General features: G+C 31.8%; 2 protein-coding genes across 3 annotated transcripts in view; both read left to right on the top strand.

Annotated features, from left to right (window-relative positions):
• The window catches only part of LOC145323951 (prolactin-releasing peptide receptor-like), a 45,987-nt gene extending 38,460 nt beyond the window's left edge, over positions 1-7,527 (top strand). The window contains exons 13-17 of one of the 2 annotated variants that reach the window (XM_080166565.1): positions 2,036-2,126; positions 3,030-3,112; positions 3,577-3,676; positions 5,924-6,039; positions 7,454-7,527. In XM_080166565.1, the coding sequence (XP_080022691.1) occupies positions 2,036-2,126; positions 3,030-3,112; positions 3,577-3,676; positions 5,924-6,039; positions 7,454-7,460 (397 nt within the window). In that variant the 3' untranslated portion in view covers positions 7,461-7,527. Of the gene's footprint in view, positions 1-2,035; positions 2,127-3,029; positions 3,113-3,576; positions 3,677-5,923; positions 6,040-7,366; positions 7,411-7,453 lie in introns of those variants that run through there. The other variant, XM_080166566.1, reaches the window with a different exon arrangement.
• Positions 1-17,920, top strand: part of LOC145323956 (uncharacterized) — a 342,132-nt gene that overhangs the window by 111,410 nt on the left and 212,802 nt on the right. The gene's annotated exons all lie outside the window — the stretch shown is intronic.

Below are 17,920 nucleotides of genomic sequence, written 5' to 3'. Positions count from 1 at the left end.
GTGGGCTACACAATTTTTGGGATTTTTATTTTTTTTTGATTGGTTGATTCATTAAGTTGAGTGTCCAAACGTTTCAAACTCTAATTGTAATCTACAGAAGGGTTTATTTTTGTATCAACATTCGAGATGCACATCTTTGGAATTGGAAAAAATAATATTTTCAAGAATGGATATTTATATTCATTCAATAAATTTTTTAACATTTATTATATTAAAAAATATTTTAATTATTATTTTAAGTGTTCGGTCCTTCAGATAAGTATGTGAAAAAACTTCAAATAATAATATTAATGAATATTATATAAATACTTGATATATAGGAGGGGATGAAGGACCATTGGGCTGTTTATTACACTAGTCCCCAAAGTTTAATAATGACGTTTTCTTATTTGTTAGCTTAACAACTTAGATGAACTTTATTAAATTTTGATTGATTGGTTCATTTAGTTGAGTGTCCACTTCAACCACTAATTGTAATCTATAGAATGAGTAGTTTTGTGTATCATCAATGTATAGGCCATTATCTTATCCCTTTTGATCCCTGCTTTGATAAGTGGTTGTTTGGTGTGTATTTACTTCTGCAATCCGAATTGTAGTATTAAAAGATAGCATAAAACCACCCCATAGCATTCATAAAGTATCCCATAAAAGTACAGCCAATTTAGACCAGTATTTCTCAAGACCTGTCTAATTTACTTTCAATTATAAAACATTATTTAACAAAAACTAATCTTAATTTTGTCATGTATTCCATAAAAATAATAGTTAATAATATCAAGATATATATTAAATCATAAGAAAGAAATAGATATTATTATTTGATAAAAGTCTATGTAATATACATTATTTAATATAATTTCAAGGGATATGACAATCAGCAAAATAAATTAAAGTTCATCATCAAAATTAATCCATCTGTATAAGAATTATTGGCAGAAACTTATAAACATTAATAGTTTAATGAACCAACCAATGAAAATTTATTAAAAGTACCCAACGTTTTTAAGATATGAATTAAATAATTAATCTAGAATATATTGAATTATAAGAACCTATATTAAGGAACAAAGTAGCTTCAGGACAAAGTAGCCTCCACTGTTAATAAAAGTCATGGCTGCAGCGCTCGGCCCCCTAGCCTATAACCTAACCTAACCTAACAAAAAAATTGTAAAAACACGTTTAAAAATTGTAAATCTATTAACAACTTTTTACAAAATCCACGAAATTCTAAACCACCTATGTATTATTAGTTGATGATATTTTTCTTAAATAAATGTTCTGAGGCTAACATAGGCTATTTTTCTTAGGAAGCTACTTTTCTTAAGTAAATGTCCTGAAGCTACTTTGTCCTGAAGCTACTTTGTCCTGAAGCTACTTTGTCCGAAGCTACTTTGTCCGAAGCTACTTTGTCCAAGATCCATATTAAGTACCTAAAGTTTTTAAGCCACGTAATTACATAATATGATTAGAAAACTTTGGGTACTAGTTTAATAACAATTCAAAATTCCCTCCTTCCCTGTATTAATCTAGAATATATTGAATTATAAGAACTTATTTTTAATATTGACATCATAGTTTCTCGTGTCACTCTTAAGTAGCTACTGTTCAATTAGATTGTGTTCGTCAGTTGATTAAATAATGCAATTATGATGTCTATAAAAAAGTACAGTTATTCTAGTACTTTAAGTTTTATCTCGTGTTGAGATTTGCTGGCTCAAAACAATGGGTACCTTTAAAAAAATTTATTTGATTGGTTTACACTAAAGACTAGTAGTCTCCAAACTTATCAATTAATATTTTAAATCTAGATAATTCATCTTTTGGGATATACACAACTTTATCATCTATTGTCTTATCCCTCTAAGATTCCTGAAATAAAGTAATATTAAATCAAAAAAAGGAAATTGTTTAAAGACTGAAATAACTAGAAATTCTAAGATAAAGATTTGATTTCTTATATTTTCATTATAGTTATCCTTGTTTAATCAAAACCTAATTATTACTGTTAGTAATCTATTTTTTTTTATAATTTTAGTTACCCTTACATAAACATCATATGGTTCTGCTGTCATTGGCTATCCATGTCCAATTCGTGCTACAACCCTTTCATCTACTTTCTTTGTAATGTAAGTATGTTATATATATTTCAGGGAGGGAGGGAGGAGACATTGGGCTGTTCATAACACTGGTCCCCAAATTTTTATTATTTGTGTAGTGTCCAAACGTTTTAACCACTAATTGAAATCAACAGAATAGTTAATTTTATGATTAAACATTGAGTATGTTCACCAATTTAGTAGCCATTGTCTTATTATCCCTTTAGATCCCTATATACATTTTGAGTAGCGATGCCTTCCTATAACTTTGATGAGAGTGTTCATACTTAAAAAAAAAATAAAAATAAACGTCACATTTGTCTTTATCAAATTCTTTTTAATTAAAGTACATAAATGTAAGAATCTTAATGGAAGCAGCTTATAGTGCCTTTAAAAAATGACGTCATACAATACAAATTACCAATGTTAGGCCAGTATACATTTTAATTGACCAAAAATAAATCATTGGTCATTTTTATTATATTACGTCATTTTAATAGGCACTATGAGCTGCTTTTTAAAATGGTTATTTACGAATGGATATAAATAAGTGATTCTTGCAAACCACAATGTTTCTCCCAGCTGGCTGATATAAAGATACTACCCCCCCCCCCCTCCTTATGACTTTACCCCATCTAATCCCCTGAATATGAAGAAACATATTGACACATATTTGAGGACTATATTAGCAACCTAAATTGACGACAAGAATTCCCCTCTTACAATAACAGAGTTCCATCTTATTATATACAGCTTTCCGCGGATTTAAATATGAAAAAATAAAAAGATTAAAACCATTTTCAATTTAATATACGTGGAAAATAGTCTATAATACGATGCTATACATGATTTTTCAGTAAGGTTGAGAACCGTAAACGTCCTTGATTGTTTCTTTGTCTGAGACATTATAATGAAATGTTTTATGTATTTAAGGATAAATTTAAGAAAGAAGCACGTCACCGATTTGGAAAATGGTTTTGCTGCGAAGCAGAAGATAATAATACTGTTAATAATATGTAAGTTTTATTTATTTATTTAAATCTAAAATATATCCTTTCTCTATTATTCCTTATTCTTATTTTGTATTAAAACTACCAGCTACGCCCCTAAAATCGAGTGGATCTTTATGCTAAGGGATAGGGATGGGCAGAAATATAGCCGAATTCCATCTTAAGACTTAAATCTAAAAGTAAAATTTCCTAAAACCATCCTAGAACCTATGTGAAGCTTAATTACCATGGAGAACAAAAAGGGTTCTATAGTTACCGAAATCTTAAGCTACAGACAAAAAACGTTACTACTTTAACAGGATGATTAGGTTAACCAAATAAATGTTAACTATGTTTAATTTCCCCCCCAAGACAAAAACTTCAAAACTTCCAATTTTTATTAGTGTTAAGGATTACCTCCCACTTCCTTAAAGTCTATAGAATCTAAGAGTTTCATATAATTTTAATATATCCAGCTTTTCTATGTTAAGGTATAGACCAACCCACCAAGCCTTCTATCGTGGACGTAGGAATCATAATCAACAGAATGGGGCAGGCAGACTTCAGAATCAAAAATATTCTCCACCAACAGTAAGTTTTTTTTTCTTCAAGAGATCTAAAGGGATAAGACAATGACTGATAAATTGATGTCTATCCCCAATGATTTACACAAAATAATCCCTTCTGTAGATTCAAATTGATGGTTAAAACGTTTGGACACTCAACTTAATGATCCAACCAATTAAAAGTTCATTAAAAGTTGTTAAGACAACGAATGAGAAAACGTTATTATAAAACTTTGGGGACTAGTGCAATAAATAGCCCAATGTCCCATTAATTAAATTAATGCTATATTACTCATTATTTAATTTAATATGAATTTTGTAGATTTATTCTGATGATATTGAGTTTCTTTAATTAAAGTTTTAATTATTAATCATGCTTTGCTGAACACACGTTTAATTGAAACTAAAGGATTTTGTAAAATAAAAAAAAAATTATTTTGCTTGAATTGAAAAAAATATTTGATTGTATTTAAATTTAAGTTTTTTTTTGAAAGCGAAGCTTACTATATTTTGGATTTGTACGTACCAGCCTTGGAAACAGTTATAGAAATAAAAGAAAAGTTGTTGTCATTCTTGTTTTCCTACAATTTTAGAGAGAAAATATAAATTCATATTCAAGTAAAAATATTTTCAATTTACTTATTCCCTACATCCTATGTAGTTTTAATGATTTCCTTTAATTTAAATTCTACTTAAACAGTAATTCATTACAGCAAGGGATGGGACATTTGGCCGTTTATTTCACTAGTCTCCAAAGTTTTATAATAATGCCACACTCAGCCGCATTAAGCCTCAGCTACACTCAGCCTCAGCCATTTCCATCACCATAAGCCTCAGCCAGGTCAGCCGCAGCCGAAAACTAGGATTCAGCCGCAGCCGCGCGGCTAATAGCGCGGCTTCCGAAACCTGGGTGTTTTTGTGTATCATCATTGGGGATGTACATCAATTTATCGGCCATTTTCTTATCCCTTTATATCCCTGTACTTAAACAATAATTCATTATCGATTCTTTTAAATTTTAATTACATACAAAGATTCTATTTAATTGACTAGCGGCTGCGCCCTTAGCATCTTTTTGAAAAGCTAGGAAAAGACAAACACAGCCTAAAACCATTCCAAGGCATAGGTGAAGCTTCTTTTAAATGGTGAACTTAATCGGCACATTAGTTATCGAAGTTCTAAGCTAGAGACAAAAAACCTTACTACTTTAAATATACTCAAATTAAATAAAACAATTGCAAACTTTATTTTAAATAAATCTCCGTCTGTACGTTCGTCTCTCCATAAAGGATAATAATATTCCTAATCTATTTTTTCTTAACCCTTTTTTATTGAGTAGTGATAATAATTAATCATCTACCATTTTTGTGCATCTTCATTTTATAGTAAGTACAATATAGGTTTGTACTTTTGAAGGGCCAGAAAGAATTGTATTCAAGGGTGTTAAAAATATCGACATTTTTTCAAATTACTTTTTTTACTCCCCACTAAGTGTGCAGCCATTCAAATTATTATTTTTAAAAGCGAAGCTTTTTTATAATTAGGATCGGTCCGTCCGTCTATTACAGTTAAAGCTCTTTTCGTTAATTTAAACATGTTAGAATTGTCCTATCGATTTTAAATTTTGCATACTGATGATACTGTGAGAATTGGTGCAAAAAATATGACGTAACAAAAAAAATTAGCCAATGAGAGGCCGTTATTGACCAATGGCGGCAATGGTAGTGGCCGCCATTGGTCAATAACGGCCTCTCATTGGCTAATTTTTTTTGTTACGTCATATTTTTTGCACCAATTCTCACAGCATCATACTGATTCCTATAACAGTTAGGTACGACTTAGAAAGGGCATCAACTCTATAATCTGTCCATTGAAAACAAGCTGATTTTTTACTTTTTTGACAACTTATTTTTTCAATGTTTGAATTATCCTATTAATCTGATTTTTTTAAATACTGATTCCTATTACAACAAGGTATAGTGTTATAAGCGAAGCATCTCTATAATCAAGTACTAAAAAACGTCAGTATGCCCTTAAACAGTAACATGTAGTTAATCAGTTTTGCAACAAATTTACTTACAATTTGGATGCATTAATATTCAATTATTCAGTTCTTACACTTTACAAATGTTAATGTTCGTTTGTCCTTCCTTTTCAGAGCTTTGCTTTTATGGATGTTGTCATCCTTGTTTTTTGAATGATCTATTAAAGACACATATTTATATTTATCTAATATGTCTATCTATCCATTTATCTATCTATTTCTATCTAGGAAGTAACCATGACAGTAAGGACAGTAAACGGGTGTCCTGTGGGCACAGAAAAGAAAACCATAACAGAAACTCACAACTTCACCTCTGTAGAGGAACAACCAAAATCAGATGAAAGGTGATTTTTTAAAAAAGCTAAACTTTTTTTACCTAACCTCGTGATCAAGTGATCATATAGAATAGTGAGAATCCAGAGCATCATTCGCGTGTAATGAGTTAATGGGAATTAGGTTAAGTATCATCCAACAGAAAACCAACCCTTTGATTGCACTACCTTTGTCTACAAAGTCTCAACTGTGCATGCTAATGAGTTGAGCTTATTTATGGGCTACTCCCCCCTACTCTTATTATTTATGTCGCGCACGTGTTCTTAAGTTATGACGTGGTGTAGGGCCGAGATTCGAACCTTTCACCTCCCCGACGACAAGCAAATGCGCTACGTGTTGGGCCACGGCCGTCGGTCAAACTTATACTTATAGGGTCGGTCCGTCCTTCCGTAGGTAAGTAATAAATGTATATTTCAAAGTTAAATCTTGAATCATATCAACTCTGTTATCATAACTAGGAAGTCAGTAAGTTAATATACTTTTTATAGCTTTTTGATACCAATCTTTCATATGATATGATTGTTCTTTTAAAATGGTAATTCCTAGGATAATGAGGAATAATGTAAAAAACGTATCAATAAAGCATCTTGTATAATAATTATTTCAAAACAGGGATCTAAAGGGATAAAACAATGGCCATTAAATTAATGTACATCCCCAATGATGATACACAATGTTATCCCTTCTGTAGCGTGGTTAGAACACTCAACATACTAAACCAGCCAATCAAAATTCAATCAAAAAGTCCCCAAAGAAGTTAAGCCAACGAGTAAAAAAAAATTTATTATAAAACTTTGGGGACTAATGTTATAAAAAGCCCATTGTACCCCTCTCTCTTTTCTAAAAGTACATTTTGATTATAAATTTTGTACTCTTGTTTATTTTTATCCATTTTTGCATTTATTTGTTTTTTCTTATATCCAATAAATCTCCAATATAATTCATTTTATTTCTTCCTGATAATATATAATCATCTATCACCTTTCTTGAAGCGTAATTATCAACAGGGAGAGAGGGGACATTGGGCTGTTTATTACACTAGTTCCCAAATTTTATTATTAGTTGGCTTAACACCTGTCTTTGGGGACCTTTTAAATTTTTATTGGTTGGTTCATCAAGTTGAGTGTTTATAGTTTTAACCAATAATTGTAACCTAGAGAAAGGTAATTTTGTGTTAAATCATTGGGTATATACATCAATTTATCAGCCATTGTCTTTTCCCCTCAGATCCATGAGTTATCTATCTGCCTATCTAATTATTTTTCCAATAATAATCTAATCAAGTTTTTAAGTAGTTATCTGGGACATCCTGTCTATCTATCTATCTATCTATTTCAGGTTATAGGAAAGGCTGATAGTTCTCACGTTATGTGGGACACCCTATCTCTTTATCTATCTATCTATCTCTATATTTATCTATTTCAGGTTATAGGAAAGGCTGATAGTTCTCACGTTATGTGGGACACCCTCCGTTAGAGAGCTAGAAATTCTCCCGTAGACACCCTCCGTTATAGAGCTAGAAATACTCCCGTAGATAAAAGAAACAAAAATCAATTAAAAACAATAACCAACTTTGGATTCTAAATAAAGTTATTCATGCAATCTAATAAAACACAGTTATAATCATGATAAAAGATACTCGTTGAGAGTTTTCAATTATTATTGAAACATATCATAAAAAGTTTTTATTTGTAAACATAAATATATGTATTGTAACTAGTATATACCTATTTTTTATTCAAATGGTAGTAGAAAATATGAAAGTTAATAGAGTGGAAGGGGGCTGAAATATTTTGACCTTTAACGACTCTAAATGTCAAGATTCTGTAGGGATAATACAATGGCCGATAAATTAAAGTACATACCCATTGATAATACACAAAATTGCAAATATTCTCTATATAAAAGTAGTTGTTGAAACGTTGGGACACTCAACTTAATAAACCAACCAGACAGAATATAATGAAAGTCCCCAAAGTTGTAAAGCCAAGGAATAAGAAAACGTTATTATTAAACTTATTTCATCATTTATTTATTAAATACTTTTCTAAAGTTAAACTTACATTAAATACATAAAGTTGTGTAAGACTAATCAAAAAGATGTAAAAAAACAGAAACTTAAAGTTTATTTATTATTAATTACTTATAACATAAATGTACTTTTTAAATGTTTGCTCTAAAAACTACATGTACCTGTGTAAAAACTTAAGAAAATGTTGTCTGTAAAAAAAAAGATTAAAAAAAATTTAATTTTTTGTTAGTTTTTATCGCATCGTATTATAGACAGCTTTCCTCGGATATTCAAATTCAAATTTATAAAAATATAATCAGTTGTGTTAGGCCCGTGTCGGGCAAACAAAACTGGTTTAAATTTTATGATTTTTATTGTAATCTTCTTTGAAATCTCAATTTAACCATAAAAAGAATTATAATAATTTAAATTTTGCTCATACTATATTGTAAAACTTTTATAAATATTTTATCTTTTTTTTGGACTTACTCTCAAAGTGACTGAAAAGCACTGAACCACCCCCGCCCCCCTCTTCCTTATTTTTGAAAGAAATTGAAAATGGGGGGGGGGGGGGAAAGTTTTTTCCCCCATATGCCTGGATCATAACACAATCCGTTTACCCAGTACCTAATATAACCTAACACATAGACGTCCAAGCTTTTTATTTTGGGAGGGTAACATTTTTTTTTAAGGGGGGGGTAATTAACTTTTGGGGGGGGTAAAATGGCGCGCAAAGCGCGCCGCAAATTTTTTTTACCCCCCCCCCAAAATTTTTACCCCGGGGGTAAAATTTGCTTTGGGGGGGGGGTAATTACCCCCCTGAAATCTGTTGGCAGGGGTAAATTTAGTTTACCCCCCCAAAAAATTTACCCCCGGGGTAAAATTTTTTGGGGGGGGGTAATTTAAATTTGACAAAATATTTAGTATTAAAAATGCGCGCGAAGCGCGCAAAAATTTTTTTTATCAGAGATTTTTTATTTTGGGGGGGTATTTACCCCCCCAAAATTGTTTGGGGATGGTAAATACCCCCTCCTAAATGGTTGGGGGTGCCTACAGCACCCCTAGGATAGGGGTAAATTTTAAATAGGGGGGGTAATCGCCCCATTACCCCCCCCCCCTTGGACGTCTATGACCTAACATACATTAATAAACGATAAAATGCCCCCCCCCTTATTCTCAATATATTTCAAGAATACTGGGAGTTTGGGGATGGGTTCAGTACTTAACAGTACACAGGCACTTTGAGGGAATCCGCCCCTATTTTTAACAAATTTGAAGATTTGTTTTAGGATGTAGTAATTTTGTACATTGAATTTATGTTTGTCATGATATATTTTCATGTTATTTAAACACGGGCAATTATTTAAATGAGAAGCACAGCAATAAAGATATTGCAAAACGAAAAGAAGATCTTTATATTGCCTATACAAAATGACGTCATGAAATGCAAATGGCCAATTATAGTCGAATACATTGAAATTAACAAATGGTAGGCCAGTATGACGTCATGAGAACTATAAAAAGCTTCTATAAAAGTTTACTTCACAGATCTAACGAAACGTAACCATACAAAATATCAAAAATTACTTTTATTTATTTCATTCGTAAAATTTGTCGCAAATTTTCAAAAGATTTAAATTTCTAAAATTGATGAATTATGATGAAAAAGTGTTTGCTAAACTAAATAGTAATAAATCAACATAAATTATATAAAATGTGATATGTTTGAAATACTTAAAAATATATATTGATAAATGTTATTTAAAGATGTATATATAATATATTATTATATATTTATGTAAAAAAGTACTTATGTTGTTAAAATAAATTTTTAAATCAATTGTTTTAGTTGTTGTATCTGATAAAATTAGATTAGATAAAAGATTTTCTAATTCCAAATAAGAGAAATATTTTAAACGCTCTTTATATGTAGCTTCTATAATGAATTATTAAATGACGTTTTAATGGCCTACCATTGGTCAATTAAATGTAAAATGGCCCGCCGTTGGAAATTTAGCCTGTGTTTTGACCTATCATTGGTCATTTGCATTGTATGACGTCATTTTTTTAGAGGCACCATAAAGAGCTTCTTTTTTATCTGATAAAACAGATTAGATAAATTGATTTTCTATTTCCAATGAAAGACTAAATTATCAATTTGCAGGTATAAACAATTTAAAACGAGGATGACAACAACCATAAAAGCGCAGCTTTGAAACAGTAGGACAAACAAACATTGACACAAAGAAATATAAATGTATAAAAGTCGTAACTAAATTGTAAGTAAATTTGTTGAAAAGCTGCTTAAATACAGGATAATCTTCAAGAATGAAATTAGTTGTTAAAAATCATCATATTGAAAATTAACTTACGGGCATTCTGATAACTTTTCTGAGCTATTTCTAGATTGTCCCAAAAAACGCTGCGGCATAGGGGCTCTACTACACAAACAAGAACAAACTTATTAGTAGAATATTTATATTTTGCTTTATTCAAACCTTCTCACTTTTATAAAAAATAACAATATTTGCAAAAATTCTTATAAAAAATAACAACAAGCCTTAGTTCAGTTAAAATTTATATATGTATGTATAAGTTTTAAAATATTAAATACTTTTTGATAAAAGAAAGAATTTTTAATTCAAAATGAAAGATTTTTACTTTGAAATATGGAGTTCCTAATCGTTTGAAAGATTCTAGTTCGTATTAGAAAATTTGAAGAAAATATTAAGAAATGGAATGAAATATGAAGTTTCACCTGTCAAGTCTTTTTTTAGAGAGGCGACAAAATCATTTTCTTTATAAATCTTTTCTACAGATAGGGTAGGTCCTTATGCTCTTAACGGATAGCTCTGGTCGTTAATTCAGAAAAGTTAGATAAAATGTTGCTTCTTTATTCTTGTTACAAAATGGTACAAATTAGAAATTGTATAGCAACTTTATTATCACTGTCTGATATTCTCATTTTTAAAAGCGAAGCTTTTCTATAATTACGTCCGTCCGAGACGGATAGATTTTTTCGTTAATTTAGGCATGTTAGAATTATCCAATCGATTTCAAACTTTGCATTGTGATTCCTGTAGTAGTTAGGTACGATTTAGAAAGCGTAGCAACTCTATAATCATTACCAGAATGTCCTTACGTCCATTTTAAACATGTTGATTTTTTAACAACAAATTTTTATGTGGTCTAATTATCCGATTGTTCTGATTTTTGGTATACTGATTCCTGGGACAACAAAGTACAATATTATAAGCAAAGCAACTCTATAATCAAGTCCTATAAATATGAGTATGTCCATAAACATTATCCTGTACCAAGAAGTTTTTCAACAAATTTACTCTTAATTTTGCTTTGACTCTTCTTTATTTATATTCTGATTATTTAGTTCTGACACTATACAAGTGTTACTCTCTGTTTGTCCTACCGTTTCAGAGCTTTGCTTTTATGGATGTTGTCATCCTTGTTATATCTTGGCTCTTATAAATAATATCATCCTTGATATATCAACTTCATGGTCTTGGCATCCGTGCTTCAGCCACGCATAAGCCTAAAATTTAAACCTGCTTATGTTAAGAAAAAAAAAATCCGATAAGATGGATTGTCTGTTGAGGAATCTGTTTAGACATCCAGCTGAATTTTAAAGTTATAAAATGCCGATGTCACTGAGGCTTACACGAGGTTTATTTACACGCGGGTGCCGAGCTATGTTTTCTGTTAGATATTATTACTTTTTTTCTTCTTGAACTTAAAGATTATGCTTTATGTCGACCAAGTAAAAAATTTTTTTTAATATGCAAGATAATATTTGCTGTATAATTGGTTAAGCAATACCATAACAAAATACTGATAAACAAGCATGACAACATCCATAAAAGGGAAGCTCTTAAACGGTTGGATAAACGGACATTAAAACTTGTATAGTTTCAGAACTGAAGAATCAGAACATAAATAATTAACCCTTAACGGTCGGGGGGGGGGGGGGGCGTTGAACGCCCCCCCTTCAGGTTTTTTCTATCTCATTTTCTGTGTGTGAAAGATAAAGAGCCCAAACTGCTTGACTTTTTAAGTATGGGTATGACACATAACTGAGAGTTGGAATTTTTTGAATATCTCCATCCTGGCGGGCACAGGATGCCAGCAAACCTGGCAGGGTCATCCAGGTAAAGAGCAAAAATATTTTTTTGACTAAAACAAAGCATTTTATCATACCAAAATACTAAAAAATCCTCTAGTAGTACATCCTTATATGAAATACAGGTGTTCAAGTCACTTTCAGGTTCCAGGTATGATCCTGCAGGTCCTGATCCTCCAGGTCTCCAGAAATCTTTGAAAGGCTCCTGTGGCCGCAATTTTTGACTTAGAGACTTCAAATTTTAAACTTAAGCTTTTCTTACATGTCTACATAACGTATTAAAATTTCATGAAGATCCGCCGCCGTTTTCCCGCCGACCGCCGACTGCGGCGGCTGGCAGCTGCCAAGTACAGCTGCGGCCGCTGAAATTTATATTTTGATATTTCTAATGTACAATTTACATAAAGATAAACATTTTCTGGAAAAAAAAATTCTTCTAGCTTCAAAAATAAGAAAATTACAGCCGTTTGAAATTTTTAAGTAAAAAAAGACCTAAAAACAAAGGTTGTTAAATAAAAGGGTGAAGGAAGCGAAAATTGAGCCCTCTAGCTCTAATAGGAACTGAGATAATAAGGGGGGGCGTTGAACGCCCCCCCCCCCCCGACCGATTAAGGTGCGGCAAGGGGCCCGACTGTAAAGGGTTAAGAGACAAAGCAAAACTGTGAGTAGATTTGTTGAAAAACTTCTTGATACAGGATAATATTTATGGACATACTTGCTTTGCATATAATATTGTACTTTGCTGTCCCAGGAATCAGTATACCAAAAATCAGAAAAATCGGATGATTTTATCACTTAAAAAATTGTTGTTAAAACAAGTTAGAAATCAACATGTTTAAAATACGTACGTACGTACATACATTCTGGTATCGATTATAAATTTGCCACACTTTTAAAATTCTAACCTGTTTAAATTAACGAAAAGAGCTAACTTTCTGTGACGTACAGTCCGACCCTAAATTATAGAAAAGCTTTGCTTTTAAAAAGAGCTTAAAATTTGAATAAAGATTTTTATTTGGCTTTTTCTCCTATTCAGACTATTTATATATCTTGAATTAGCTTTATTAAATCTTTTCATTTCATTAGAAAGGGCCTTTTCTCCTATTCCGACTGTTAAAATAAATATATTTTGTTTTTATTATTTCTATAGGAACAAAAGGCAGAGTTTTATACAGTACTTTTGTATGAATTCATATTTTATATACCTAATATTTTTAATTTGTTTATAATATATTTCTAAGAAATAGGAAACATTTTTAAAAAATTTTACCATACTGGCGGGAACAGGATGCCAGGAAACTTGGCAGGGTCATCAAGGTACAAAGCAATTTTTGTGACTTCAACAAAGCATGAAACTGAAATATCGTATAATAGTACAATTACAAGGACTCCAAGACGTTTACTACAGGTTCCAGGTATAATACTGAAGGTCATAATCTCCAAGAAACTTTGAATGGCTTCTGTGAACGCAATTTTGCCCTAAGACTTCAAATTCTAAACTTAAACTAAAATTGTGAAAATTACCACCACCGTTTTTTTCCACCGACCTATAAAGAGGCCTGGCATATATTAAGGGGTAAATGTAGTATTTAAAGTTGATTTATAACAGCTTAAAGATTAACAGTTCATGACGATATAAATTTTGCGACGACTAGAAATTGAACAAAGTGTATAATCTGTCAGGGGATCTAAAGGGATAAGACAATGGCCGAAAAATTGATGTTCAACCCAAATTTCAATACACAAAATCATCCATTCTGTATATTACCTCACGTGGACACTTAAATTAATAAACAATCCAATCAAAATTCATTAAAAGTCCTTAAAATTGTTAAGGACACAAATAAGAAAGCGTTATTATTATAAAACTTTGGGGACTAGTGTAATAAACAGGCCATTGTCCCCTCCCTCCCTGACACTCTGTACTTAATGTGACAAATGTGAATTTTAAACAGATTAAAGGTATGGTTTTCAGGGAAACAGAACCCAATGATGATAAATAAAATACCCCCCCCCCTCATTCCTCTGTCTCACTAATTTTAACAAACTACCAAAGCTAATTCTTATAAAAAAAATTGGGTGATTATTCTTGTCAATTGTTCTATACCTGCAAACCTGAAATTACCTTAATACCGATCAGGAATTTTCAATGTTAGACAGTCTTACAATGAATTTTAGAAAATTTATACAATTTCGTTGTTGGCGCAAAGAATCTCGCGAACCGCTGAACTGATATGTTGTCCTTTACAGATAACCTTCTTATAGGTCATGAGAAAGATTTGGGCTATTCTATTTTTATAAATAAGTCTTGGTATGGTTTTAGGCTATGCTATATCACTTCGAATATAGAGCTCCTAGATGCTAGGAAACGCAGCCGCCAGTGATTTTAAACAATAATAAAAAGTTTCAACACTTGTACAAAAATGCTGAAACACCAAAAAGTTTGAACGAAGATAGTTACATGCACTTTTTTATGAAGAAAATAAAATACAGGGATCTTAAGGGATAAGACAATAGACGATAAATTAATATATACTTGCACAATGATGATACACAAATATAACCCATCCTATAGATTAGAATTATTGGCTGAACAGTTTAGACACTACTAGTTTGGAAGCAACAAATCAAAATTCATTAAAAAGTACCCAAAGTGTTTGAGTCAACGAAAAAGATATTGTTGTTATAAAACTTTGGATACCAGAGTATTTTACAGTCCATTACTCCCTTGGTTCCTGATTAAATCCGAAAATTTCTATCCCGACAAAAAAGTGAAACATTGGACAAATTCGAAATTCTCAACAAATTGAATTTTGGTCGGTAAAATATTCAGTTTTTATCAAGAATCTAAAGGGATAAAAATTTGTGTACATCTCCAATGCTGATACACAAAATTACCCCTTCTGTATGTTACAATTAGTGGTTGAAACGTTATGACACTCAACGTAATAAACCATCCAATCAAAATTACAAAAAAGTGACAAAAGTTGTAAGCCAATGAATAAGAAACCGTTATTACAAAACTTTGGGGACTAGTGTAATATACAGCCCAATGTCTCCTCCCTCCCTGGAAATGTTCAGTGTATATACATTAGTGGACCTCAGATTTATTTTACGGTGGAGTAGAGAAACTAGTGTATGAAATGATATTCCACTAAGTTATCTATCGCATCATATTATAGACAACTTTCCGCGGGTATTAGAATGAATAATTATAAGATTAAAACCAGTTTTGTTAACCCCGATGGGCTGAAGCCCCGGGCTGTTAATTTTATGATTGCTAGTGTAATAATTGTAAAAATTCTCTGTAATACGATGCTATAAAGGATTTTTCAGTATGGCTGAGAACTGGTTTTAATACAGCGCGGCGGATATTAATTGGTTTCAAAGCCATACTTGAAATGTCATTCCTCTTACAATACACTGTTACATTGAAAATCAGTACTTTAAAAACTACTTTGATTTTAAGACCACCATTGAGATAACCATTTAGCCTGTCCCGCCCGAAAAAAAATTTGCACCCAGCCAAAATGTGGTTGGTTTATGCAAAAAAATGACCCATGCAAAATATTTTTTCTGTGATGCCAAAATTGTGACCACACAAGAACTGCAAAGTTTTTAAAATCTGCAAAAAGAGCTGAAATTCATTGAATCAGAACTATGGCTTCATGGTGCTCCCAGGAAAGGTCTGGAGGAGTAGAATCAAAAACTTTTGTCTGTTTCACAATATCTCTTTCATAACAAAAAAAAAAAAAAACACACACCATTTCTAAGGGTTTATTGAGAATTTTCCAATTTGTAGAGGTTTTTTGAGATTTTCTCAGGCTAGGAACTAGATATTTTGAAACGGACAAAGGTTCCTGATTCTACTCCTCATGTCCTTATTTTGAACAGTTAGTTAAATTTTTAGTATTATGAAGTAGGAAGTTTATTATAGTAGCTATAAGACTTGACGTCATTCTGGCCTACCATTGATCAATTAATATGTATATTGATTAAATAGTTGTTTTAAGCTTTTATAAAAGGGACTGTTTTAAGTTTAATATTAATGACACTTTAAAATACTTTGAGTAAGGCACTACATCTTTAAGTTTAGTTTGAAGTATAATGCCACTTTAAAATAATTCTAGATACTTGAATGAGGGCATGATAATTTAAGACAAATTTTAATCCTTTACAAATCTTTTCTATATTACTAGCGGCTATGCCCCTAGAGGCCTCTAGGAGCACTTAAGGAGGGACAGTTGTTTTTGATACCCCAATTTTTTTATTTTAGATTTTGAAAGAAAAAGTAAAATATTTTTTTTGGGGGGGAGGGGTTGACCCCCCCCCCCCTCCAAAAAAATAATTACAAACCTTTCAAGGACCTATGAGAAGCTATCTTTAAAGGAGAACCATGTCAGTTCAGCAGTTAGCGAGATCCTTTGGTACAAAAAGACAGACAAACATCATCCTGTTACTTTATTATAGGGATACACAATTAAGAAAATCATTAGTTTGTAGGAGGAAAGCTACTCTTTAATTCGCTTTGGGAGGTAAGGCAAATTCATATTACTAAAAATGTATCTACTCTGTGGCTCCTAAATTTACATATATTATACACAATACACATTTTTATTTTAAAACACCAACTTTAAGTTTTTTGTAGGAAAAATAAATTGCTATACATGAGAATCTAAATTATTTACAAGAGCACCGCATTGATAGTATCCCGTAGGAATAGGGCCACCATGCAGGGAGGAAGGGAGGAGACAAAGGATCTAAAATTAATTTTTGTTGGGTACCAGAACACATGCAACTTTTATTATTTTGGCAAATTTCAAAGACTTTGGGTACCAGTGCAAAGAATGCCGCTAAAACAATTATTCCCAAAGCAGACGACGATTACTGAACTAACCAATACAAATACTAGCAGACTATTTGAAAAAAAATCAAAACAAGTTTATTTTGGTTTTTCTTTTAAGAATGGGTGGAATAAACCAGTAATTCTACTGTGATACTTCTCTAACTATCCATTCTAATCAACCCCTTGTCAAATATGAAAACAAACCCCAATTATGGTGTTATTTTGTAAGAAACTGCCAGTACTAAGGTTATACCTTTTATGATAAATTACAGACTATTTACAGGAAAATAAGACAGGATAACCTAATGTTAAATACTTTTCTTTCAGTGTTTAACCCTTAACGGTCGGGGGGGGGGGCGTTGAACGCCCCCCCATCCGGTTTTTTCTATCTCATTTTCTGTGTGTGAAAGATGAAGAGCCCAAACTGCTTGACTTTTTAAGTATTGGTATGACACATAACTGAGAGTTGGAATTTTTTGAATATCTCCATCCTGGCGGGCACAGGATGCCAGCAAACCTGGCAGGGTCATCCAGGTAAAGAGCAAAAATATTTTTTTGACTAAAACAAAGCATTTTATCATACCAAAATACTAAAAAATCCTCTAGTAGTACATCCTTATATGAAATACAGGTGTTCAAGTCACTTTCATGTTCCAGGTATGATCCTGCAGGTCCTGATCCTCCAGGTCTCCAGAAATCTTTAAAAGGTTCCTGTGGCCGCAATTTTTGACTTAGAGACTTCAAATTTTAAACTTAAGCTTTTCTTACATATCTACATAACGTATTAAAATTTCATGAAGATCCGCCGCCGTTTTCCCGCCGACCGCCGACTGCGGCGGCTGGCAGCTGCCAAGTACAGCTGCGGCCGCTGAAATTTAGATTTTGATATTTCAAATGTAA

Source organism: Acartia tonsa, chromosome 7 (assembly GCF_053477335.1).
Source record: "Acartia tonsa isolate MP-2025a chromosome 7, ASM5347733v1, whole genome shotgun sequence".
Lineage (NCBI taxonomy): Eukaryota > Metazoa > Arthropoda > Copepoda > Calanoida > Acartiidae > Acartia > Acartia tonsa.
The sequence above is the reverse complement of the archived record's forward strand: the minus strand, read 5'-3'. Positions and strand labels throughout refer to the sequence as shown.